The sequence below is a fragment of the Gopherus evgoodei genome, chromosome 15, assembly GCF_007399415.2.
Source record: "Gopherus evgoodei ecotype Sinaloan lineage chromosome 15, rGopEvg1_v1.p, whole genome shotgun sequence".
Lineage (NCBI taxonomy): Eukaryota > Metazoa > Chordata > Testudines > Testudinidae > Gopherus > Gopherus evgoodei.
The window spans coordinates 28,524,383-28,548,911 of NC_044336.1; the positions used below are offsets into that span (position 1 = coordinate 28,524,383).

The window sequence follows — 24,529 nt, forward strand, 5'->3', positions numbered from 1 at the left end:
TCCCCACCCATCCCCTGTGAGGTCTCCCCTCCCACCTAGGACCCCCACCTATCCCCCGTGAGGTCACCCCTCCCACCCATGACCCTCACCCATCCCCTGTGAGTTCCTCCCCTCCCACCTGAAACCCCCTCCCCACCCATCCCCTGTGAGGTCGCCCCTCCCACCCATGACTCTCACCCATCCCCTGTGAGTTCCTCCCCTCCCACCTGAAACCCCCTCCCCACCCATCCCCTGTGAGGTCACCCCTTCCACCCAGGACCTCCACCCATCCCCTGTGAGGCCGCTCCTCCTACCCAGGACCCCCCACTCACCCTTTATGAGTCCCTCCCCTCCCACCCTCCTGCAAGTCTCTCCCCTCTGGGATCCCCCAGCCTCCCTCTTTCTGCAGGCCCCTGTGTTTCTATCCCTGAGTGAGGGAGCCCCCTCCTCTGTTCAGAGCTCACTGAGCAGGTGTGTGACTCCCCATCCTTCTGTCTGTCAGGTGCCTGGGGATGAATGGTGGGAGGGATCGCAGAGGAACCATAGATCAGCGCTGCTGCAGCACCAGAGACAGCAAGCAGCAAAACAGGGGAACCTAATGGGCCCTGAATGAAATAATACTTGGGATGACAAGCACTGCGACAGCCCTAATTAATAACCAATATGAATGCGGCTGTCAGGAGACAGGCTGGCTGGACGCCAGCCTTGGGGACCTGCCGAGGTGGGGCCGCTTCCCAATCTGTGCTCTGCACACTCCTGTGCTTCCCCTGCTCCACGCATCCCAGCTCGCTCTCTGCCCCTCAGCTTGCCCTGCCCTTGCCATGTCCCTGGCAGAGAATTCATCATGCTCTCCAGTGCCCTTCAGGGACCAGAAGGTTCCTCACCTCAGGGGCTCTGGGTGTGGCACTGCCAGGGCCCAGACCCTGCTCTGAGCTATGCTGGCTGCATTATCTCCGCTGAACAAGATGCTCTGGGCTGAGTGAGTCTGGCCCAACATGGAAGTACCACCTGGAAAGCCCTTGGAGAGCCAAGCCTGGACCCTATCGTGGGGCTGAGCTGGCCTTTCATGGCAGCTGTGGTGAGGAGCAGCCTGAGCAACGGCTTGGCCCAGCAGGTGCTGGGAAGTGATGCTGGGATGGGGAAAGGAAAGCAGGTTGCTGGTGAAGCCCTGCCACCACCCTGAGGCCACAGAACTGCTGCTGATTCAGGGCACAGGGCCTCCGGCTGGTCCAACCACTGCAAGGACCTGACAAACAAGGTAGGAAGGGGCCGGCTGCCTGGGCTTCTTCCTCAAGGGCCCAGGGCATGTCAGGGGCCAGCAGGACTGTAGGGTTTGCTGAGCCTGCTCCCCTTCCTGTGTGCGGAGGCTGTGATGTGTGAGTTGCTTGTCCCGCGGGGAAGGTGACTGAAGGCTTCTCGGGTTGGTATCTTCAGGGCACCTGCCTGGCAATCTGGCCAGGCCTACACCCCCTCATTGGCAGGTTTAGCAGCTACCAGCACTGGGTTGTGCCCCAGCTGCTGGTTGTAGTAATGTGCCCAGTTATTGGTAGATGGGGCGTAGTGCAGAGTGGTGCTGGATTTGTTCTGCTGGGCCTGAGATGATGACACAGGCCCCATGTCCCCCCATGTTGGGACCCAGGCGTTGTCAGACGGGGTCACGGAGACTATGTTAGCATGAGCCCCACTCCGCTCAGGAAGCGAGACACTATTTTTTCTTTTCACTGGCCCCTGCCAGCTGTCTCGAATGTCTGGCAGTGTTCTCCGAGCTCACAGAATCTGCTGCACCTCCAGCGGGGAGCAGGCTCTGGAGTCTGCTTCGCTCCCCGGGCAGTGCACTGTGCTCCTGGCCTGGGCCACATTGTTGGGGCCCATGGGACTGTGCTGTGCCAGAGGCCCCATTGCCCCTCCTGAGAGCCCTGCGCACTTGGTAGTGTTGGTATTCCTCCAGACACTGCTCACAGCTCTTCCTCGCTGCATACAAGGCTCCTAGCTGGTAGGGGAAGACAGACTCCCCAGTGAGACAGAGCCCTGCCCCAGTCAGGGGCATCCCATTTCCATCTGCTCCATCTGGAGCAATGACCTACAAGCCCTGGGCTTGAACTGTGGCAGTTTTCTCTGCATGTTACTTAGGAGGAAGGTGAGGAAACTCTGGTGCGATCTGATTTACTCTTGAATCTGGTAATGGCAAAGGACTTTGTGATTCTCTTGGTTTTGTCCTGAAAACCATGTGGCTCTTGGCTAGCTCTTTGTGTTGGAAGGTATTCAGCAGTGCAATTAACTCACTGGCCATCCTGCTGCCCAGCAGTGCAGGGGCACAAGTGAGGGCAAGGTCTGGATTTTCAGTCCTAACTAACTGCATGGCCATTGCTTCTTTTGACGGACACACTAGTTGGTATTTGGTATATAACTAGATCCGAAATGTGCGTCGGTCCCATCTGAGACAGGTTTGTGGGAGGATCTGGCATCAGCTGAGTGTGGTAACTGGCTGCCTAATCCCAAGATGAAAGACTCCGCAGGCTAGTCCCAGCCCTCCATGGCAGGGTATTCTTAGAGCAAAGTGCCTGCAAGCTCTACAGTCCCTCACTCCACTCCCCGCTCTGCTTCCTGCTTCGGGAGCCTGCTTCCCTGAGCAGAATCTTCCAGTGTTCGGAGGTGGCCCTTTGTCCTAGGCCCACAGGTAATAGTCTACACTTCACAGAGCCATCTCTCCCCAAGCATGGCATGTGCCCTGTGTATGCAGCACGGGAGTGCCAGCAGCTCTCAGCAGCCAGGGAGCAGAGTCTTTGCCAAGGACACCTCTGAAGATGCACCGGAGGGTCACAGTGTAGCCTGGAGCTTGATGTTAGGGCTGTTGTTGGCAGGTTCCAAGATGCCTCGGTGCTGCCAGCCTGAAACTCAGGCCACTCTGGCAAGGGTCTGGCTGCATCCCTAGGAAGCTGCGAGTGGCTGAGTCAGCGGAGGAAGAAGCCCTAAGCATCTGAATGACTTGCAGATCTTTAGTCAGACTGGATTTGCATATCATTACCTACAATGCCCTGGGTTATAGGTCTCAACTTCCTCCATTAATGATTCAGTTGCCAGTGCAAGGTCCCAGTAATGGGGAAGCCTCAGCTAAAGTTTCCCCTGCCCACCCACCTGCCTCCCACTGGTCTAGACAGTATTTGGTCCTGCCAGGAGGGCAGGGGACTGGACTCGCTGACTTCTCGAGGTCCCTTCCAGTCCTGGAATCTATGAATCCCCTCCCCAACATCTTGTCTGCATCGTAAATGGATCACACACACAATGACGGAGCTTGTGTCCGCAGTCCAAGCCAGGCACCCAGCAGCAGAGAGACTGCTGGCTGGGGTGCTAAAGCTGTGTCCTGCTTGCTGGCTAAAGGCTTTGGCGCGTTTGTTGTCAGCATGGGGTTATTGACATGGGGGGACAGAGGAATGTGTGTGCAGAGGGCAGGGGAGCGGGTGTTGGACCATGGCGGAGAGGCCCTTGGCGAAGGTGGGCCTTGGGTTCTGGGTGCACTAGCACAGCTGGTCAAGTAGTTTTGTTGTCCAGGAATCAATACTAAGAGTGGCCTGGAGCCCAGAGCCCCCCTTCCCATCTCAGGTCCCACTCTACAAGGAACCTGCTGGGTCCCATGGCTGGGAGCTGGGACAGAAGGGCGGGACAGGCAGGTGTGTTAACTTACAGCCTCCGAGCATGGGATGGGGTCTGGGGAGCACCATCACCTGGGCAGCCCTGAGTGAGGAGCACAGCGCAGCGCCTGTTGCGAAGGGCTCTTTCCACTCCAGCAGGAACTGATGATAAGATCCCTAGGAGTATGCTCCTTTCTCCCCAGCCCGACGCCTCCCCCCTGCCCCCCCAAGCGCCTGCATTATGGCCCCTGCTCCGCCCCTGCACTGAACTCCTCATCTGGATAATAGAGCAGACCCGCAGGCAGGGTACAGACTCAGTGGCTGCTGCATTTATTTATGCTTCCCAATACATTTGCAGCTGGGCAGGCACCACAGGACCCCCACCCCATCCTAGGGCCCAGGACTAGCCCAGGCAGGGAGAGCTATGGAGCCCTGCCCCAGTGCAGCTTGCCCAGGAGGACCCCAGCTGGCCCCAGGCACGCCCTGGGTGCAGGGAGGGCGGCTAAGGGGATGAGCTTCAGCAGAGCCCCCCGCACTGGGAAGATTCCACCCCAGGTAGAGGATTCCCCAGTGACGGACACACCCACCCTCCAAGAGCAGCAAGGGAAGCACACCCCCAGGGCCGGCACTTATCACCTCCATTCCCTCTCCCTGGGGCCAGCCTGGTGCCCCCTGCCTCCCACTCTCAGCAGGCCTTCTCCCACCCCTTCCTCCAGCCTCTAGCCCCTCGTGGTCAGTCATTGCATCTGTCAGGCTAGGGCTTGGCCCCACAGGACGGAGAATTCCCCCTGCCTGCCCCAGGAATGAGGGTAAATTGGGTAAGTTAAAGCAAAGGGACTAATCAGTTCTTTGATATCTGCCTTGCGTGCCAAGATGCCCTTTGACATCTCTCCCCTTCCTCCCCTCCCTGCTCTCTCCATCACACTGGCTCTCCTCTCCTCTTCTCCACCCTTCCCCCCCCCCCCCGCCCCCGGGTGCCTGACTCACCGGGCAGTGTGGTTGCTAATCATGGGTAATGATGGTCTGCAGTCCTCTTTGGAGCGATGATGCCACAGCGGCTGGGCTTTCTCCCTTGCTCCCAAGTTGATGCCTGCCCTAGTTTCTCTCTCTGGAATGTGCACACTGACTTCTCTGAGGAACCCTGCTCAGTAGGAGCCAGGGGCTGCTGACCTTCACCAGATTCAGAGTTGCCCCAAAGCTTGTGGGTCACCACTCTCCCCCTATTCAGTGGCCCCTGGTGAGTCTGAGGCCAGTTCCCGGTGCTACCACACTGCTGGCTCAGGAAAGCAGGGGCCAGAGGGCTGATGGAGCCAGTGAGGTCCAGACCAGGGCTGTGCAGAGCAACACTCTCTAGTTTCAGCAATAGGTCCGCAAGCCATTTCAGGGACTCTTCTGTGGCGCTGGGTATGTCCAGTTCCCTCTGAGTCCGTTCTGCTGTGTTCGGTGCCCTGGCTGTTCTCACGGTCACATGAAGGGGAGGCTTCGCGCTTCTCAGATTCTTCCTAAAGCAGCAAGAATCTGTGGACTTAGATAATTCGTTTGGATGAGTTTGTGGGTGTAGGCGTCTGCTCAAGTCTGTGTTATAGGGCAAGTATTTTCAAAACAGCTATTGCTTGGTCTCCTGGCTCCATGAGTTTTGGGGCCAAGTCACTTAGGAGTTGCTAGTGGCCCTGGTGACATGAGTGTCGCTGGCAATAGTGGCAGTCATCCATCTGCACCTTTGCCAGCCGAGATCAGGATGGCTCTTCCACTCAGACATTTCTATAGCCAGGGCCATGAGCAAGCCACTTGTCTGTGGGGGCTCACCCCAAGGGACTGGACTAGGTGAACACCCACTTGTGACCCTCTCTGCCCTTCCTATGGTCCTGTCAATAGAGTTACAAGCCCTTGCGGACCCCTGTCTCCAGTGGGGTCCCCTCCCCCTGCCCTGCCTTGGCCCATGGACAGTATGGCCTCAGCACCGGCTCTGGGCTCTTCTCAGGCCCTGAGTGGGGCTGGACAGTCAGCAGCCTTTTTCTCTCTCTCTCTCTGCAGGGTAATCAGGACGCCACGGCTCCTCCTGAAGCAATGGCTCAGCCCTACCCCCCCGCCCAGTATCCTCCGCCTCCCCAGAATGGAATCCCTGCAGAGTACGCACCCCCGCACCCCCACCCCACACAGGACTACTCGGGGCAGAGCACAGTACCGGAGCACCCCATGACCCTCTACACACCAGCACAGAGCCACGCCGAGCATCCGGGCGCTGACGGCAGCACGCAGTCCATAGCGGGGACGCAGACGGTATCGGTAAGAGCCCCCGTGGAGCCCCAGGTGGGCAGCAGGGCCTTTCAGGTGAGAGGAGCAGTGATGGGCCACGAAGGGACTCGGGGGCCTTTGGCCACAGGCTGGAGCTTGGGGCAGTGCAGTCAGTTTCTCTTGGGGGGGCAGGGCTTGGGGAAGAGAGGGAGACGGTAGCAAGTGCTCTGAGAACGTGTGTATGAAGCAGAGTGACCTGGGAATCCTGGAGTCACCTGCCTGGCTGCAGGGGGCTGTGGGTCAGGACTGAGGGGCATGGCAGAGTTGTCAGGAAGGTGGGGTGCGCGAGGCCCGGGCTGGAGTAACCGCCTTGCCCACCAGGAGGCAGGTGGGTCACGCAGCCCCTGCCCCCCCATTCCCAGCTTTAGCCTGGGCCCCTGCCCGGAGCTGAGCAACATGTGGCTACAAAGGAAGAGCCATAGGCTGAGCCTGAAGCTCCAGCACCCCTGGTGGCTGCTGTGCCCACAGCACGGGCAGCAGCAGTTGGCGGTTGCCAGTTCCTCTCCCAGTTTACGGGCTCCCCTGTCATTTCTAATCACTTGTAATCTACCTGCTTGGCTACTTTCCAATCAGATAGCTTCAATTAGCTGGTTGTAATGCAGCTCCCAGCGGAAACTGCTGAGCTGTCACTTCCCAGCCCGCACCCGGCGCCCCACGGAGCACAGCTGGGCCCGCTCCCTTGCACAGCTCTGCCTTCCCTCCACACGCAGCACACTCGTCCACACTCACTGCACAAGCACGCTCGTCCACACACAGCACGCTCATCCACATGCACTGCACAGGCACGCTCGTCCACACTCACTGCACAAGCACGCTCGTCCATATGCAGCATCCTCGTACACGCTCAGTGCACAGGTACGGTCGTCCACACGTGGCACGCTAGTCCACACTCACTGCAGGCACGCTCATCTGCATGCTCCACACGCGACACGCTCGTCCACACTCACTGCACAGGCACGCTCGTCCACACGTGGCATGCTCATCCACGCTCACTGCACAAGCACGCTCGTCCACACACACGCTCATCCACACACACTGCACAGGCACGCTCATCCACACATGACACGCTCATCCACGCTCACTGCACAGACATGCTCATCCACACGCTCCACACGCGGCATGCTCGTCCACACACACTGCACAGACACACTCATCCACACGCAGCACGTTCATCCACGCTCACTGCACAGGCACACTCGTCCATGCAGGCTGCGCACGCGCACCCTCATCCACACTCACTGCACAGGCAAACTCATCCACACGCAGCACGTTCATCCACACTCACTGCACAGGCACGCTCGTCCATGCAGGCTGCGCACGCGCACCCTCATCCACACTCACTGCACAGGCACACTCATCCACACGCAGCATGCTCATCCACACTCACTGCACAAGCACGTTCGTCCATGCACGCTGTGCATGCACACCCTTGTCCACACTGTGATGGGGGGCTGAGATAGGGACTGTTTGTGTGGGGGTGAGAGAGCCAGGGAGGACTTTAGGTGAGGGACTGGACCTAGGCCTGTAACCTGAGCCAGGTAGGCGGGGAGGGGTGTCAGCACCTTTTGCCCGGGAAGCTGGACAAAAGGAAGGGACCGGCTCTAGGGGAGTTAGTTCAGTTTCATTTTGGGGCTGGGTGGTGGGAATTCAGGGTATCCTAAGCTGGGATCCAAGCACCCTGAACTCCGAGAAGGACTCGATGGAGGGGTCCTGGTTGTGCCTACAAGCTCTGCTGTAACCTGCATTCCTGTTGTCCAATAAACCTTCTGTTTTACTGGCTGGCTGAGAGTCACTGTGAGTCCCAGGAAGAGGGTGCAGGGCCAGACTCCCCCACACTTCGTGACAACACTCACTGCACAGGCACGCTCGTCCAGGCACGCGGCGCACGCACACCCTCGTCCACACTCACTGCACAGGCGTGCTCATCCGTGCTCACGCTGCACACACACATGCTCGTCCACATTCACTGTACAGGCACACTTGTCCACACGCAGAACGCTCGTCCACACTCACTGCACAGGCATGCTCGTCCATGCTCACGCTGCACACACACACCCTCATCCACACTCACTGCACAGGCACGCTCGTCCGTGCTCACGTTGCACACACACATGCTCGTCCACATTCACTGTACAGGCACACTCATCCATGCTCTCACTGCACACACAAATGCTCGTCCACACTCCACAGGCACACTCGTCCACACACAGAACGCTCGTCCACACTCACTGCACAGGCACACTCATCCATGCTCTCACTGCACACACAAATGCTCGTCCACACTCCACAGGCACACTCGTCCACACGCAGCACGCTCATCCACACTCACTGCACAGGCACGCTCATCCGTGCTCACACTGCACACACACACGCTCATCCACACTCACTGCACAGGCACACTCATCCATGCTCTCACTGCACACACAAATGCTCGTCCACACTCCACAGGCACACTCGTCCACACACAGAACGCTCGTCCACACTCACTGCACAGGCACACTCATCCATGCTCTCACTGCACACACAAATGCTCGTCCACACTCCACAGGCACACTCGTCCACACGCAGCACGCTCATCCACACTCACTGCACAGGCACGCTCATCCGTGCTCACACTGCACACACACACGCTCATCCACACTCACTGTATAGGCACGCTCGTCCGTGCTCACGCTGTGCACTGCATGCACACACACACATCCATGTGCACACTGCACATGCATGCTACATATGCAAATGCTCATCCACACACACACTGCATACGCACACACTTGTCCACACTCACGTTGCACACACTCATTTAAACTTATGACGCGCACACACACTCATCTGCATTCTGCACATATGCATGCACACATATCCATGCTGCATGTGTGCACACTCTTGCACACACACTGCACATACACGCGCATCCCCACTCACCTTGGACATGCTCTCACACTTGCACACTCACCCTCTCACATAACTCTCTTACACATACACATGCACACACTTGCACACCCTCCCTTAATTCAATCTATTGGAGCTGTGTTGGTGACAAGCTAGACATGTGCTACCAAAGTGTAAAAGGAGATGGGGCCCAGGGGGGCTGTGGGAGAGGGCCATGTACTGTCAGGGCTTTGATCCCTGGGTCCATTTGCCATAGTGCCAGTGCTGACCCGCTGGCAGGCTGCTCTGCAGTGACAGGCCAGCTCTTCTCGCTGGAGTCAGGCACAGCTTCACCCTGCACTTTTCACAAGATGTCTCCACCCCCACAGCAGGAGGAGCTCGCTCACCCGCTCTCCCTTGCACGCCCTGTCTGGGGATCAGACACTGCAGCAGGAAGAGCCTGGCTTAGACCATAATGCCAGGTAGGGGGTTAGTGATGCTGCATGGGGCCCCTCGGGGGCAGTGGCCGTTGGCGGCATGTCCCCTTCCCAGCATGAGTGCTGCAGTGGGCTGATGGTTGTGGGGTCCTGTTTTCCAGCAGACAGATGAAGCTGCGCAGACAGAGAGCCAACAGCTCCATTCCTCAGAGAACACAGACAAGCAGCAGCCCAAGAGGTTACACGTCTCCAACATCCCCTTCCGGTTCCGGGATCCAGACCTGCGGCAAATGTTTGGGGTGCGTACGGCCAGCATGTGCACCAGCCCCGTCGTCCCCAGTGGGCCCAGGGCCCAGGAAGAGGCAGGGCAGGGGACTTGACATTGCAAACATAGAACGAATGGATTCTCACAGTGCCAAGTGCTCGCCTTATCTTGCCTCTTGTCTGTATGCCAGGCTCTGCCCCTTGCCCCATGGCACATCCCAGGCAGAGTGACTGGGAGCCTCTCATTCTAGCCCAGCAGTTTAACTGGGCCCCGGGCTCTGGAGCTCCAGCCTGGCAGGTTAGCTGGGCCCCTGGGCTCTGGGGCTCCGGCCTAGCGGGTTAGCTTTGCCCCTGGGCTCTGGAGCTCCAGCCTGGCAGGTTAGCTGGGGACCCAGGCTCTGGAGCTCCAGCATGGCAGGTTAGCTGGGCTCCTGGACTCTGGAGCTCCAGCCCGGCGGGTTAGCTTTGCCCCTGGGCTCTGGAGCTCCAGCCGGGCAGGTTAGATTTGCCCCTGGGCTCTGGAGCTCCAGCCTGGTGGGTTAGCTGGGCCCCTGGGCTCTGGAGCTCCGGCCTGGCAGGTTAGCTTTGCCCCGGGCTCTGGAGCTCCAGCCTGGCAGGTTAGCTGGGGACCCCAGGCTCTGGAGCTCTGGCCCGGCAGGTTAGCTGGGCCCCTGGGCTCTGGAGCTCCAGCCCGGCAGGTTAGCGGGGCCCCCGGGCTCTCCTCGAAGGGTTGCACAGCAGAGAATTAAGCTGGCAGTCATGTTGCTTGGGGATTCGCTCAGCCTGTGTGAACATGGCCAGCGCTGTGCAGGCTGGGACCCTGCCTGCTCTGCTGGTGGGAGCTTTGCAGCAGGCCTGCTCCCTGCATGCCTGGGGGATGAGGCAGGCCCCTCTGCAGATCCTGGGCGCTGTTCTCACCCCTCTGCTCTCTCTGATTGCAGCAATTCGGGAAGATTCTCGACGTGGAGATTATTTTCAATGAGCGGGGCTCCAAGGTGGGTGCTGCCCGAGGCCGGCATCATTACAGCAGCCCCAGGAGCAGGCCAGGCTGACCTGTGACATGTGCGTTTCTCCTGGCAAAGGCTCCACTCAGGGAGGGGCTCAGGGGCTCGTCTTCCCTGCTCTTCCTGACTCGCTCCTGTCCTGCCCCAGCTGTCTGTGTGCTGCTGCTTCTTTCTCTTGCTCCCTCCCACTCTGCGGCCAGGGGCCCTGCCCCACACTCCAGTCCCCCTGCCTCTCGCCTGCACTCAGGTGCCTCCCCGCTGGCAACAGCTCAAACACAGCGACGGGGACAGAGGGTACTGGCCTAATGCCAGCCCCTGACCAGAGGGGAGTAGCCACTGTTCACCCTCATCTGAGCAGAAGGGATTTCACTGAGGGATGGGTCAGTCCCCCCATCCCATGCCGAGGGGGGGGTCGGTTCCCCCATCCCACGCTGAGGCGGGGGGGTCGGTCCCCTGTCCCACGAAGAGGGGGGTGGCTCGGTCCCCCTGTCCCACGGAGAGGGGGTGGCTGGATCCCCCCATCCCACGCCGAGGCGGGTGGCTGGGTCCCCCCGTCCCATGCCAAGGGGGGTGTCTCGGTCTCCCCATCCCATGCCGAGGGGCTTGGCTCGGTCCCCCCGTCCCGCACTAGTAGAGGGCAGCCCATGTGCCTGTGCGTGTGGTTGTTTCTGTTGGATCTTCCCTGCCTCTCTGTTCCTCTCCCCCCATGTACTGGGGTGACTTGGGGGACCTCTCCATGCAGGACCTGGCCCTGAAGCACATTGCCTGAGCCTCCTGTGCCAGCTCTCCTGATTCACCTGCTCTCTCTGTCCCCATTCCCCTTCTCTCTCGCTCTTGCTCTCTCCCTCCCCCCTTTCTCCTCTGCTCACAGGGTTTTGGGTTTGTAACTTTTGAAACTAGCACAGATGCCGACCGGGCACGAGAGAAGCTGAATGGCACAATCGTAGAGGGACGGAAAATTGAGGTGCTCAGATAAGTGTGACTGCCATTGCCTGCTCTGTGTCGTCCATGCGGGTGCCAGGGCCTCCCCTGCCCCCAGGCTGCTTGCCCTGCACATGCCCTGCCCGGGGACTGCGGGGATCCAGTCATGTCGCATGCCTTGTGTGGTCACCTCTGCTTTCACCTGTCCTGCTCCTTTGAGCCAGCCAGAGAGAGGGATCCTGGCGTCTGGCACAGAGAGAAATCCAGGCCCTGCCCAGGGACCATGGAGAAGTTCAGCAGGGGAGTGGGCTTTGCTGGCTTCCTCCCCCCTCTGTGCCTGCTCAGCCCAGCATTAACTGCTGCCTATCCACTGGCCATGCTGGAGTCTGGCCCAAAGCGGAGTCCCCATCATGCATGTTCTCCTTGTGGTGCTGATGGTGGAATGTTTGCGGAGAGCCAGTGCATGTCCCTAGCCAGGGTGCATTGCATTGGGGCTAGGAGGAGAGCTTACCACCTGAAGCAAATAACTCGGGAGCAGGAGGGCAGGTGAGGGCTGGACCCCAGGGAGCTCTGGGGGCAGTTGGAGGGAGTGCTGAAGGCCAGCAGCTCTGGGGAGCAAAGCTCCCCCTTGAGAAGTTCACCAGTGAACTGAGCGTGAGGGTCAGTCTGGGTTCCCTTTCATGCTCCCCTCCCAGGGATTGTTGATCAGCACCAAAGAGCATCCAGTCAGCTGCATTAGCTCTGGGGGCTGCAGGACAGGACAGAGGGACGCGGGCAGCGCAGGGGAGGAAGCGGGTAGGTCTGAGATAGCAGAAATGCCACTGGTCAGCAGTGAGGAGTCAACACTACAGAAGTGGCAGAGGGGGAGATGCTGTGGGGGAAAACTGAACAGCATCAGCAGAGCTGGCTGGGAGCCCAGGATAGTGTAACTGGGGTTCTGCGGGTGGGGATTGAGGGGCACTGACAGCTGGGGGGAGCCAGGAGGGGTGTAACTGGGGATCTGCGGGTGGGGATTGAGGGGCACTGACAGCTGGGGGGAGCCAGGACAGGTGTAACTAGGGATCTGCGGGTGGGGATTGAGGGGCACTGACAGCTGGGGGGAGCCAGGAGGGGTGTAACTGGGGATCTGCGGGTGAGGATTGAGGGACACTGACAGCTGGGGGGAGCCAGGAGGGGTGTAACTGGGGATATGTGGGTGGGGATTGAGGGGCACTGACAGCTGGGGGGAGTCAGGAGGGGTGTAACTGGGGATCTGCGGGTGAGGATTGAGGGGCACTGACAGCTGGGGGGAGCCAGGAGGGGTGTAACTGGGGATCTGCGGGTGAGGATTGAGGGGCACTGACAGCTGGGGGGAGCCAGGACAGGTGTAACTAGGGATATGCGGGTGAGGATTGAGGGGCACTGACAGCTGGGGGGAGCCAGGACAGGTGTAACTAGGGATCTGTGGGTGAGGATTGAGGGGCACTGACAGCTGGGGGGAGCCAGGACAGGTGTAACTAGGGATCTGCAGGTGGAGATTGAGGGGCACTGACAGCTGGGGGGAGCCAGGACAGGTGTAACTAGGGATCTGTGGGTGAGGATTGAGGGGCACTGACAGCTGGGGGTTAATGCGCACAGTCTACTACTGCATTTTGCCTGGCTCTGACAGAGACTGTTAGACCCTCCCATTCATGGGCACCAAACTGTCCCCCACCATTGTCCAGTGCAGACCTGCCCTTCCCAAGGCCCCGCGGGCTGGTGTAGAACAGGAGGCCTCCCCCTCTCCACACGTGCGGTTCAGCAGTCTGTCTGGCTTTGCCCCTGCACTGGCCAGGCAGTGTGCCCAGCACAGGCCTCTCCTCCCTCTGCCTCATGCCCACGTCCCTGTGCAGCCCCAGGGCTGAAATGCCATTTTCACCGTGAAGTGCTTGCAGCAGGCCAAGGCAGCCAGCTCAGCACACAGCAGCCTGTCGAACTCAGCCGGGCTCGGCTCTGGATGTGGGTCCGAAGGGAGCCGTCTGCTAGCCGCAGTGTAAGCTCTCCAGGCCTCGGTGCTAAGCACAGCACAGCATGATGCCCAGCACTGCTCAGGATCAGATATCAGTTACCCCAGGGGCTGCAGGAACACCAGCAGAACTGGAGTAGCAGGGGTGCTGCAGCATAGGATCATGGTGTACCTGTGGCGCTCGCTGTGTGTAGGGAGCTGTGGGTCCGGATCATGGTGCAGCGGGAGCCCGGGGGAGTCAGAATTGTGGGGCACAGTAGAGCTGTGTGCAGGTCCCTGGGGTTCCAGGCAGTGTGTCAGTGCTACGGGGCTCCAGCCCTGCATCCCCCCACACCGCCTGGCCCCAGTGATCATGTCACCGGCATTGCCCCCAGCCCCAGGCCGGAAGAACTCCACATAAATGCAGCTGAGCAGGTCCCTGGGGCTGCAGTGTCTCTGGATGCAGACAGTGATCTGTCCTGTACCCTCTCTTCTGCAGGTGAATAATGCCACAGCCCGAGTCATGACCAACAAAAAGGCTGCAAATCCCTACATCAATGGTAAGGGCCGGAGGCTGTGGGGCAGCAGGGGTGGGTTCAGCAAGGTGAGCAGCTGTGGGGAGCTGCCCTTGGGTCCTGGGAGCATGAGAATTGGGAGCATGGTTTGGGGCTTTTATTCTTCCTGCTCCTAGGGCCTGAGGCTGCCCTGGATTCCCTGTGGGTTAGACGGCCCCCCTGGAATTCCTGGCAATGAGCAAGAGCCAGGCTCACCAGTCCCACTCCTCTGGCTCAGGCCAGCCGCTGAGTCCCATCAGCATCTCTGTCCAGAGGACCCCAGTAAGGAGGGTGTTAGCACTGAGCTCCATGGTAGGAGCGAGCAGTGGGACCCTGGCCTCGGGGGGTAAAAGGCTCAGCAACTCTTCCCCCTGCTCTCCTGAGACATTTGCTACCTTATGGCCAGCTCCCCCTCCCCCTGGCAGTAGGGGTCCCTTGCCATGGGCGCAGAGTTTGCAGTGGGAAACGTGGAGGGTGTGTGCCAGCAGCTGGGAGGCAGCCGGTCCCACAGGCCTCCTGCAGGCCAGTCCAGACGCTGTGCAACACTGGCTGTGCAGAGCTGCTGCTGCCTGTTGGTGAAGAGGCTGCCACTGGCTGTCCCCCCATGGAGGGTGGGGGGCTCTCTGGATTCCCCCTGCGGGGCTCACTGGCTCACTGTTTGTGTGGCAGGCTGGAAGCTGAACCCGGTGGTGGGAGCTGTCTACAGTCCTGAATTCTATGCAGGTAAAGTCGATCAGGCCAGTCCCTTTGGCAGAAGTGTTGCTTCAGGTCCCCCGTGGCTCTGATTCCCTTGGGCCTGCTCCTCATGCCAGCCTCTGTCTCAAGTGGGGATTACAACTGCAGTTAGCGCCAGCCCGGCCCTAACCCTGGTGCTGGGCCGTGCCCATGTGCCTTGCGGCCATAGGGCTCATAAACCCGCTGTGATTACCCACCTGCCTCACGGACTCCCCCAGTGGTAGTGCCCCATGGCAGCAGGCAGCACCCATCCCTTCCAGCAGTCCCACATGCCAGTGCTGAGAACTGTTCCCTTTGCACAGCTGTCGGCATGTTGTGGCTCTCCCAGCGTTTCGAGGGGCTGTTTGAACAATTACCCCACCAGAGGCAGGAAGCAGAATCCCCGTGAAGGAGGGTGCAGTCCTGTGCCTGCAGCCTGTCCCTTCCATGCCTGTCTCTAGCCCTGAGAGGGGCCAGGGCTGCTGGCACTGTCTTCCCCAGAGGGCCCCCCAACACACCGCCGCAGCAAGGGGCAGGGGTGGTCCTGTGCAGGAGCTTGCCATGGCTCCCTGCTTCCCTTTGCTGGAACTGGGGGTGCGCTGGCCGTGACCGGGTGGTGGTTGTGCAACCAGAGAAAGCCCAGGCTCCTAGCTGCTGGGCCTGTGCTGGCACAGGTGTCCCTACTTCGGAGCAGGGGGTGCTGCTGAGGTGGGTGAGCGCTGTGCAGGAGGAGGCCTTCCATTTCCCTCAGGCTGCCCCATGGGCAGGCAGTAGCCAGAGAGCTGCTCTGGGATGCTCATGGCTCTCTCTCTCTTGCCTTCAGTAACAGGGTTCCCGTACCCAGCCACAGGGACAGCCGTGGCATACCGAGGGGCGCACCTACGGGGCCGGGGGCGTGCTGTCTACAACACGTTCCGCGCTGCACCCCCACCTCCACCTATCCCCACCTATGGCGCGTGAGTATCCCAGGGAGCCAGCGGGGCCCTGGGGTCTGGGGCAGCAGCTTGCCCCCTTTCATGGGAAATGGATTTGCAGGAGAGGGGCTGCTTTTCCCAGCATGCATGTGGCTCAGCTGAGACCTGGGAGTCTGTAGGCTGTTGTCCCTGAATGGCTTGGGAGGCCCAACACCCTCCAATGGAGCTGGGGTCTCTGCACCCCATATGTGCAGCCTGGGGTGGTAGAAGCAGACCCAGCATATGGGGTACGGCTCAGCAGAGGTGGCACCATTCAGAGTCGAGCTCTTTGAAGGCTCCTTGACTCCTTCCATCTCTGGGTGTCTCCTCAGGAGGGAGGGTTTATCCCTAGGAATAGCCCTCCCCCGCTGCCTCGGTTGCATGCCCCAGGTACTGGGTAATCACAGGAGAAGACTTTGTCCAGCTGTCTGGAGCAGCTCACAGCTATGAGTGGCAGCCTGAGGACAGACACCCCAAGCTGGAGGTGCATTCTGACATTAGATTTCACCAAGCCAATAACAAACGTGAGCTCCTGGATCACTGTGGAGTCACAGACAGCCCCCTTAGATTCTCCTATCCACCTTGCCACCAAGAGAAACTGGACTTAGTAAGAAATGGTCACCTACACCACAAATCGCCCCACATTCAGGTTGCTTCCAGTCCCAAGGGACCGGTCACTTGGCCCAAATCAGCTGGGGACTAAAGTCTTTTAAGAATGTATTTAGTGTTAATACCTACTTTGAGCAAAGCTAACATCCAGGTGACCTGGTCTGGTCTCCAGCAACAAGGTTGTCAGCTCTTTGCTAATGCCTGCAGCTTGGGCAAGAGCTGGCATCTGGCCTGCCAGTGTCACAGACTCCAGGTTTCTAAAACTAAATTGGCTCTACATTAAGAGAGCTATGTGCAGACATGCTGTAACTGCAGCAAGCATTCCAGCCATGTGCACACAGACTTACTTCCTGTGCCTACTCCACACTCTTCCCTCCTGCAGCCTGTGCTCCTCCCTCCAAGTTCCATGCAGACTCTGTACCCTTTCTATATAGTTGGGTATCAAACCTCTGATGCCATGGGCTTCTGCATACTTTCAGCTGGGAAAGCACAGAGCAGCCCCCAGAGAAAGTGGCTGCAACCTCATTTCCTCAAGAGCCCTTGTTCCTCCTCAGGCTTTGTGGGGTGTCACTCTCCTCCCCCAGCTTCTCCCTGCTTTCAGCCCTATTGGCACTTGAGCATGCAGACTGGCAGGTGCGGCTCTAATTACAGGTTCACCCAGGCCAGCCTGGAGCAACCCAGACTGATCTCAGCGTGGCTGGGACCAGACTGCTGCCAGGAACTTCACAGTGTCGTCAGACACCTAACTGCGAGCCAGGCTGGGGAGACGGGTCTGGCCCACAAGGAAACAATAAATCCGCTTTCAAATAGCCTGGCCACTCTCCACCCACAGGGCGCTGGCAGCTTCCAGGCTTGCCCTCTGACGCGCAGCCTGTCTCTTTGGACTCTTTGCAGGGTCGTTTATCAGGATGGATTCTATGGCGCAGAAATTTACGTAAGTGCTGCCCACCCCTCCTGGACGTTATGTTTCACGTTTCCTTGCTGATGCCAAAGGAAGCAGAGGCCGGTTGGATTGAATCCCACCATAAGGGTGGGGCTGAGAAGACATAGGGATGGCCCTGGGGCCTGCACTCTGTCCCTGCTGGTAGCAGCTGGGAGTACACCAGCTGGGCATTCCCCACCGCTTGGCACTGAATGAAGTTGTGGTTCTGATGGTGGTTTTCATTTCTCTCCATTTTCATGCATTCTGCAAAGTGAGGAACTTTACAGATAATGTGCAGAATGTTATAGACTGTCACGAGCCACGAGCCAGCTGAGAACTGTGATCTCGTTACTCTAGACAATTCATGCCAAACAAGCTGGTGTTGCCAGAGTTAAATTTCCATTAGAAGAAGGTTTCCGGAGTGACAAGAGATAGGGGGATAAAAGAGGTGCCTGCATGGAGGCTGGGCTTCTAGGAGCAGTGCAGGGGGCGGGGACTGCAGTAAGAGCAGTGCAGGGGGCGGGGGCTGCAGTAGGAGCAGTGCAGGGGGCAGGGGATGCAGTGTGCAGGGGTCAGGGGCTGCAGGGGGCAGGAGCAGTGCAGGGGCAGGGTCTGCAGCAGGAGCGGTGCAGGGGCAGGGGCTGCAGTAGGAGCAGTGCAGGGGGCAGGGGCTGTAATCGGAGCAGTGCAGGGGGCAGAGGCTGCAGGGGGCAGGAGCACTGCAGGGGATGGGGGCTGCAGTAGGAGCACTGCATGGGGTGGGGGCTGCAGTGTGCATGGGACAGGGGCTGCAGGGGGCAGGAGCAGTGCAGGGGGCGGGGGCTGCAGTAGGAGCAGTGCAGGGGCAGGGGATGCAGTGTGCATGGGGCAGGGGCTGCAGGGGGCAGGAGCAGTGCAGGGGGCAGGGGCTGCAGTAGGAGCAGTGCAGGGGACGGGGGCTGTAGTGGGGCAGTGCAGGCGAGGAGGGCACAGTGCTGACTGCTGTGCCCTGAGCAAGGGTCCTCGCCAGGTAAGCACTGTGCTGGATTCATGCTCTCAGACAGCATCAGCGCAGTGCATCACACCAGCATTTAACCTCCATATTTAAAAGCCTTGGCCCTGGCTTAGGCTGCAGCTGAAGGATTTCTCTAACGTGACACCTCATTGAAGCGATCAGGGAAGTGACATTGAATTGTTTCCGGTTAACGTGTTTGCAAGCCCCCTGGGAACGCTAATGGGCCTGGCATTTGCCTCATGGTGCAGACACCCGGCTCCTAGCAGGGTCCCACAGCTCCCACCACTCACCAGCTGCTGGGCACAGCTGAGACGAGCTCTTTGTAGGGTGCCCAGCTGTGCAGGCTCCCTCCTCGGGTCTGCTGGGAGGCTGGGCTCCTTTGCAAGGGAGCTGCTCCACCTGACCTGCCCGGAGACTCCCTGCCTGACGACAGGTCTCTTCTTGCTGGACAGGGGGGTTATGCAGCCTACAGATACGCCCAGCCAGCGGCAGCGGCAGCATACAGCGACAGGTAAGGCACTCCTCTGCCAGCCTTGCCCCAGTCAGAGGCACCTGTGGCCTGGCTCCCCACCAGCCTATTGAGCTCATGTCAGCAGCTTTCATGCCCACCTGGAGAGAGAGCCCTGGGGACTCGTCACCTCTGTTCCCAGAGAGGGCACACGGCGAGGAAGGAGCATGTTCAGAATTGATCTCATTGTAGCCAGCACCCCCTCCACGTCCAGCCAGTGGCTCCTGCTCACCCATTTTCCTGCTCCTGTTACCCACCTCCAGGGCCCGCGGCCCCCTCAGCTAGGAGCTGGGCATCCCCCAGGTGCCTGTGGCGGCCCCGAGACAGCACTCCAGCTGGTCCCCCTCACTGCCCACGGCGTTTCCCCAGGAGGGTGCAGAGCTGGTCTAGGAATGGGCCACAGCCCCCTTCTGCCCTGCATGCCGCCAGGGCCCAGGGCATTCTCCAACTGGGTCTCCATGTGCATGACACCAACCACCATACTAGGGACGGCTGGTGAAACGCCATGGGGCGGGGAGTGATGCACCGACAGACCTCTGATCAGCCCTAGAGGCTGCCCCCTGCAGCGTGAAGCACCTGCCTCCTGCTCCTGCATGGCTGGCAGAAGCATAAGAAAAATGCAGCACTCCTGCAGCCAAATCCCTGGGCCCAGAGAACCCCCTCCCCATGGGGTAGGCCCCTCAGATGGCCCAGAGAAGGGCCAGCCTCCCCCAGCCCCCTGGGCAAAGCCTCCAGATGAGGTTCAGCAGGGCAGGTACCTGAATGGGTGGGAGGGGGGATCTCTGGTTTCTAACGCCTGCTGTGTTTGCTCCCAGCTACGGCAGAGTGTACGCAGCTGCAGACCCGTACCACCACACCATCGGCCCTGCTGCCACGTACAGCATTGGCACCATGGTAAGAGCCACCCCGACACTGGCTGCAGCTGGGGGAGGGGGCACCACACCCTGTGGGATGGCTTGACTGGAATGAGTTTGCATGGGCCAGGGCGGGGGAGGGGGCAGGGAGCAACAGGACGTCCCTGCCATGGTCTGTCAGGGAGCAGCAGGGGAGCATTTCACTGCTGGGAAAGCCCAGGAGAAACTTGACTCCTGACCCCCCACAGCCTGCCCCCCCCAAGGGAGCCCCCAACACACACAGACCCATTACACACACACCCTCCCCGCAAGCCTGTGGGAGCCCCTGACCCACCTTACACTGGTACAGAGATCAGTAACTCCTTTCTACCTACGCTGTATGGGGGGGTGAAGCCCCCCCTCTAGCCCTGGTGCCGACTGCACATTCACATCCAGCATGCAGAGAGCCGACCTGCCAGGGAGCCTGTGCACACGTGTGTCTGTGCAGCCTGGCACCTGCTGCAGCTCCCTGGCACGACACACTGTCCCACACAGTGCAGTTCAGCGTGGTTTAGCTAGCTTTGCAACCAGCATCAAAGATGAAAAGTCCCGTTTGTGGGCAGGGTCTCCAAGCCAACCAGGCGTTTTCTTCCTTTTTTTAATCCTCCCTAATGCTCTGGCCAAGGCCTGAGCTGCCACGTGTCAGGGAGGGTCCTGCCAGTGCCCCTCTGCACACCCAAAGCATGGGGCTCGGCTGGGCAGGAGTGTGGAGCTCAGGCAGCGTCCGGGTCGAGAGCTGGGCGTGCAGCCGCACCGTGGACAGAGTGGGAGCAGCACTGCTGCAGTCCTGGGCAGGGAGCTAGGAGGAGAACGGAGGGGCCCTGGTAGGGCTGCAGGAAGTGTCCCCCAGCTCTGTGGAGCAGAGGGGAGGGAAGCCAGGCAGCACTTAGAGCAGGGGCCTGACGCCAGCCCCTTGGACGAACCAGGCAGCAGTGGGCACAGGAGGGATTGGCGGCCCTGGGGCTGCCTGCCCTGCTCCAGGAGTATGGGATGCTGCCAGGTTGAGAGGAAACCTCTCTCCCACTCAGCCCTTCCGACCCCAGCCAGGAGCCCTGCATGCTGGTACCCAAAGAGCGCATTGTCCCACGCAGAGCTGATGGGAAGGGCCAGAGCCCAGGCAGTGCTGGGAGCAGCGTGCGCAGCTCCTGGGACCCCTCAGCGCCTCCACCCCACCTGTCCTCCTGGGACAGGACGATGTTATGTCATTAAAAAAGGGAAGAAAATGGGCCTTGCCTCTCTCTCGAATACTGATTGGCTTTTCTTTCATCTTTGATGTTGCAGGCTAGTCTATACCGAGGAGGGTACAGCCGCTTCACTCCCTACTAGCAAGACACCCAGCCCCTCCCACACTAACACTGACTGCTCACTAGCAACCAAACCAACCAAACTAAGCCAAGGCAGAGCCTCCCGGAAGAACACAGTGCCCCTGCCAGGGGCCAGGGCTCTGCCCGGCTCAGCACGCCACCTAGAACCATAGGTCTTTACCTCAAGCTGCTCTCATCCCACGGCTCTTTGTTCACCCACCTGTCTGTCTGTCTGTCACCTGCCCTGGCTGAACTGACTGTGTTGCAAAGCAAGCAGCCTGGCCACTGCCCTGCTGCAGGGCTGGGGCGCGTCCTGCTCTCCCTAGACATACAACCAGCAGCGAACCACGGGAGAGAGCCCAGGCTAAGCCCCCTTCTCTGCCCCCGCTGCCAGGAACACGTGAAGTCCAAAGGCCAGGGCGTTCCAAGAGAGCTGCCTTCCTGCACAGAGCAGCGCCTGGCTTGGCACAGTCCTCCATTCCTTGGGCCTCTTCACTGCCCCAGCTCCCTCCAGCATCTCTGTGGCAGGCAAGCCTGCTCCTGCTAGGCTGGGCTTGTTCTTCTCGTGCAGGTGCCTGATCACAGCCAGGGCCCCGGGCGGGGCACTGCTCACACAAGGGAAAGGAGCGGAGGGTTTGTCCCTTAGGATAATGGGCTGCCTGGCAAAATGGGCTGGGAACCCATCTCAGGAGCTGTGTGCAAGGCGGAGGGTGCAGGGTATAGCACTAGCAGGGACAGCTGAGACGGGGGCAATGAGCATGGCCCCACCCCTAGACTACACTGGGGAGTAGCACCCACCATCCCTCTGCACAGCCTCTGGCCAAGTCTTGGAGCCCCCCATGTGTGCCTGGGTCTGGGGTGCAGCAGCCCCTCTAGCTCAGGTGCACATCATCATCATCAACATCCGGGAGGAGGGGTGGCCTGTGTTTCAGGCCAGGGGATGCCCTAGTGCCAGAGGCCAGCTGGGGTTAGCTTTTCATCCCAGGCCCAGCCACACCCACCCCTTTCAGTCACTACGGGGGAGAGAGAGACTGGAGTCAAGGGCCAGACTGCTCTGTGGGCCCGGCTTGGGAGAGAGGAGCCTTTGGGGTGCAGGCCCAACCGGGGGGGGGGGGGGGCGACTCATCCATCTGCCTGGGCATTTCTGGGGGGACAACAGGACCCACTACACAATCCTGGAGCCGCTTTGGAAGGAACCCCACCCCACCTCCCCCTGGTGTTTGCTGAGCTGGGCCCGGCGCTGGCAGTCCATGCGCAGGGGACAGGGGACGCTGCGTGGCTGAGCTGGGCCCGGCGCTGGCAGTCCATGCTCAGGGGACAGGGGACGCTGCGTGGCTGAGCTGGGCCCGGCGCTGGCAGTCCATGCTCAGGGGACAGGGGACGCTGCGTGGCTGAGCTGGGTCCGGCGCTGGCAGTCCATGCACAGGGGACAGGGGACGCTGCGTGGCTGAGCTGGGCCCGGCGCTGGCAGTCCATGCGCAGGGGACAGGGGACACTGCGTGGCTGAGTTGCCCCTGGCGCTGGCAGGGGATAGGATGCTGCGTAGCTGAGCTGGGCCAGTTGCCCGCCTGCACCCCATGGGCACTGCTCTCTGCTCCCGGGTGGCTGCAGGTGGCTCCAGTGAAAGTTCTGCCTCTGTTTCTGTTGTAGTGACACCACAGCTGTTTCCTTCTGGGACCAGGAAGGGCAAAACAAATTAAAAACAAAGCAACAAAACACAAAACAAAGAGGCAACCAACCAACCGAGTCCCATACTGTCCACACACATGCACCAAGCAAGCAGGAGGTGCTGCACCCGCCTGACTCACGGAGAGTACACACTGAGCGACCGACCGGACAGCGCCATGGCCAGCTGGGCAGAGAGCCGCCCCTCTCCAGCTCCACCCCTGCCCTGGCCAGCAGCCATGTTGGGAGACTTGGGGCCCTCTCCCCTCCCCAGCCTACTGGTGCTTCCAGCCCAGGGCAGGGAGGGTGAGAGCAAGCAGTGCGGAGTGCTGGGACAGCCTCGGAGCGAGGACTCTGCCAGCCCAAGGCACCCGGCTTGGGCACCGCGTCTTCCTTTCTGCCCTCCCACGCCTGTGCTGTGGGTACCAGGGCCCTGGGCAGAGCACCGCAGCAGCCCACATCCTCCCGCAGCTTTGGGGGACTTGGCCTCAGGGTAGGATTCTTGCTTTTTGTTTTCAGAGCTCCAATGCTTTTGCACTTGCTGGCCACTGGTGTGTTGAGTGTGTGAGGCCTCAGCTCTCTGAGCAGAGGTGGGATGGTTGATGCAGCAGCACCTTTGCTGGGGCTGCTGAGTGTTGCAGGGGAAGAGCGGCTGTGTTTAAGAGGGATATTATCTACGTGGAGGTTGTAGCTCCCTTGCATTTTCATCGCCCCGGTGCCCTGAGCTCCTGGCTTCCCCCAGCCCCATGGGGCTAAAGCCAAGCGGGAGCTGCTTCCTGCTCCACACCTACCCGGGGCAGATGGAGTCGAGAAGAGGCTGCATCTGTAGGCCACAACATGGTGCACCAGGGATCATAGCAGTCCCTGCCCCCCAGCATGGAGCCTGAGGAGGCCATGTGATCCCACAGTGGCTTTCTCAGCCACCCCATCACCACTGGGGGGCAGGGAGCCAAGCTACGTGTACCCCAGCCATCCCTGGGGCACACACACCCCTTAGTGGTGGCTGCAGGGTCCCTGCTCAGAGCCAGGCCTGCCCCAAGCCCCAGTCCCATGCCAGCTAGGCGCTGGAGAGGCCCACCAGGGTGAGGGTCACTATGGGCAGGGCATGGGAAGCAGTGGGCAGGGTTGGGCAGTGAGGGGAGGACAGTGCTGGCTCTGAACCAGACAGGTGGGGGCAGCTGGGCGCACTGCTAGCCAAGGCACCAGATGCCCCAGGGCCTTGCCAGCTTCTTTCAGCTGCTCACCCACAGCTGGCACAGTCCAGTTGTGCCAAAGACCAGAGGCACTTCCCCCCCAGCAGCCTCGCGGGGTTAGGGTGGGCCACAGAGCTGTTTGTGAGGCTGTTTGGGAAGGCAGGCGGCTGGCTGAGCCAGATGAATCCAGTAGGTCTCCCAACATGGCTCTGTCATCTCATGAAACTTCACTTTATATTCAGCATACGCTCCTGAGGCTCCAGCCATGATCTCCTCCTTTTTATTCCCGTTGTACATAGCCCCTTCCCAGCCAGCCCCCTCCACTGTACAAAGCTCCTTCCATTTGCTGTGCGGCCACTGCCCTGGCAGTCCCCCGGCCCAGAGCGCAGGCTGGCACCCGCCCATTCTGAATGCTTCAAAGCTGTGATCATTCTACTAAACAGTATTATTGAGGATTATTATTATTAAGATTATTAATAAAGATTTCTTTCTTCAACCAGGACGACTCTGGTTTTGAATGGGGGCATAGATGGGGCACGGCTCAGAGTGAAGGCTGCTAGAAGCGGGAGGCGAGGCCCAACAATCTGTCCATCTCAGCAAGGGGAGCCCAGGTCTGCTCTGCAGATGTGTCGCTGCCTGGCATTGGCCTGGAGCTGGAGTACAGGATGAGCCTTGCAGGAAGGGGCGGAGTGGACAAACTATGCTCCTGCTGATGGGCACCCTGGCAGCCTGCTGGTATTTGCCCACAGCAGGCACTCGCTGCCAGCTCTACCCTGCATCTCCTCTTGGACTCTGGCATGGTGCTGTGCCCCGGACAGCACCCACATCTCATTCACCCACCCTCTTGTCAGGAATTTCCC

The 24,529-nt window shown here is 60.0% G+C and overlaps 1 protein-coding gene across 30 annotated transcripts in view; it reads left to right on the forward strand.

The window, feature by feature from the left end:
- RBFOX3 (RNA binding fox-1 homolog 3) overlaps window positions 1–24,165 on the forward strand; it is a 414,255-nt gene extending 390,090 nt beyond the window's left edge. For 23 of the 30 annotated variants that reach the window (XM_030534068.1, XM_030534069.1, XM_030534067.1 and 20 more), the window contains 11 exons: window positions 5,643–5,939; window positions 9,370–9,507; window positions 10,414–10,467; window positions 11,348–11,440; window positions 13,860–13,920; window positions 14,584–14,637; window positions 15,452–15,584; window positions 17,085–17,124; window positions 18,559–18,617; window positions 19,430–19,508; window positions 20,789–22,455. In XM_030534068.1, coding sequence (XP_030389928.1) covers window positions 5,643–5,939; window positions 9,370–9,507; window positions 10,414–10,467; window positions 11,348–11,440; window positions 13,860–13,920; window positions 14,584–14,637; window positions 15,452–15,584; window positions 17,085–17,124; window positions 18,559–18,617; window positions 19,430–19,508; window positions 20,789–20,833 — 1,053 coding nt within the window. In that variant the 3' untranslated portion in view covers window positions 20,834–22,455. The other 7 variants (XR_003996586.1, XM_030534051.1, XM_030534054.1 and 4 more) reach the window with 7 other exon arrangements.
- Window positions 24,166–24,529: the final 364 nt, after the last annotated feature.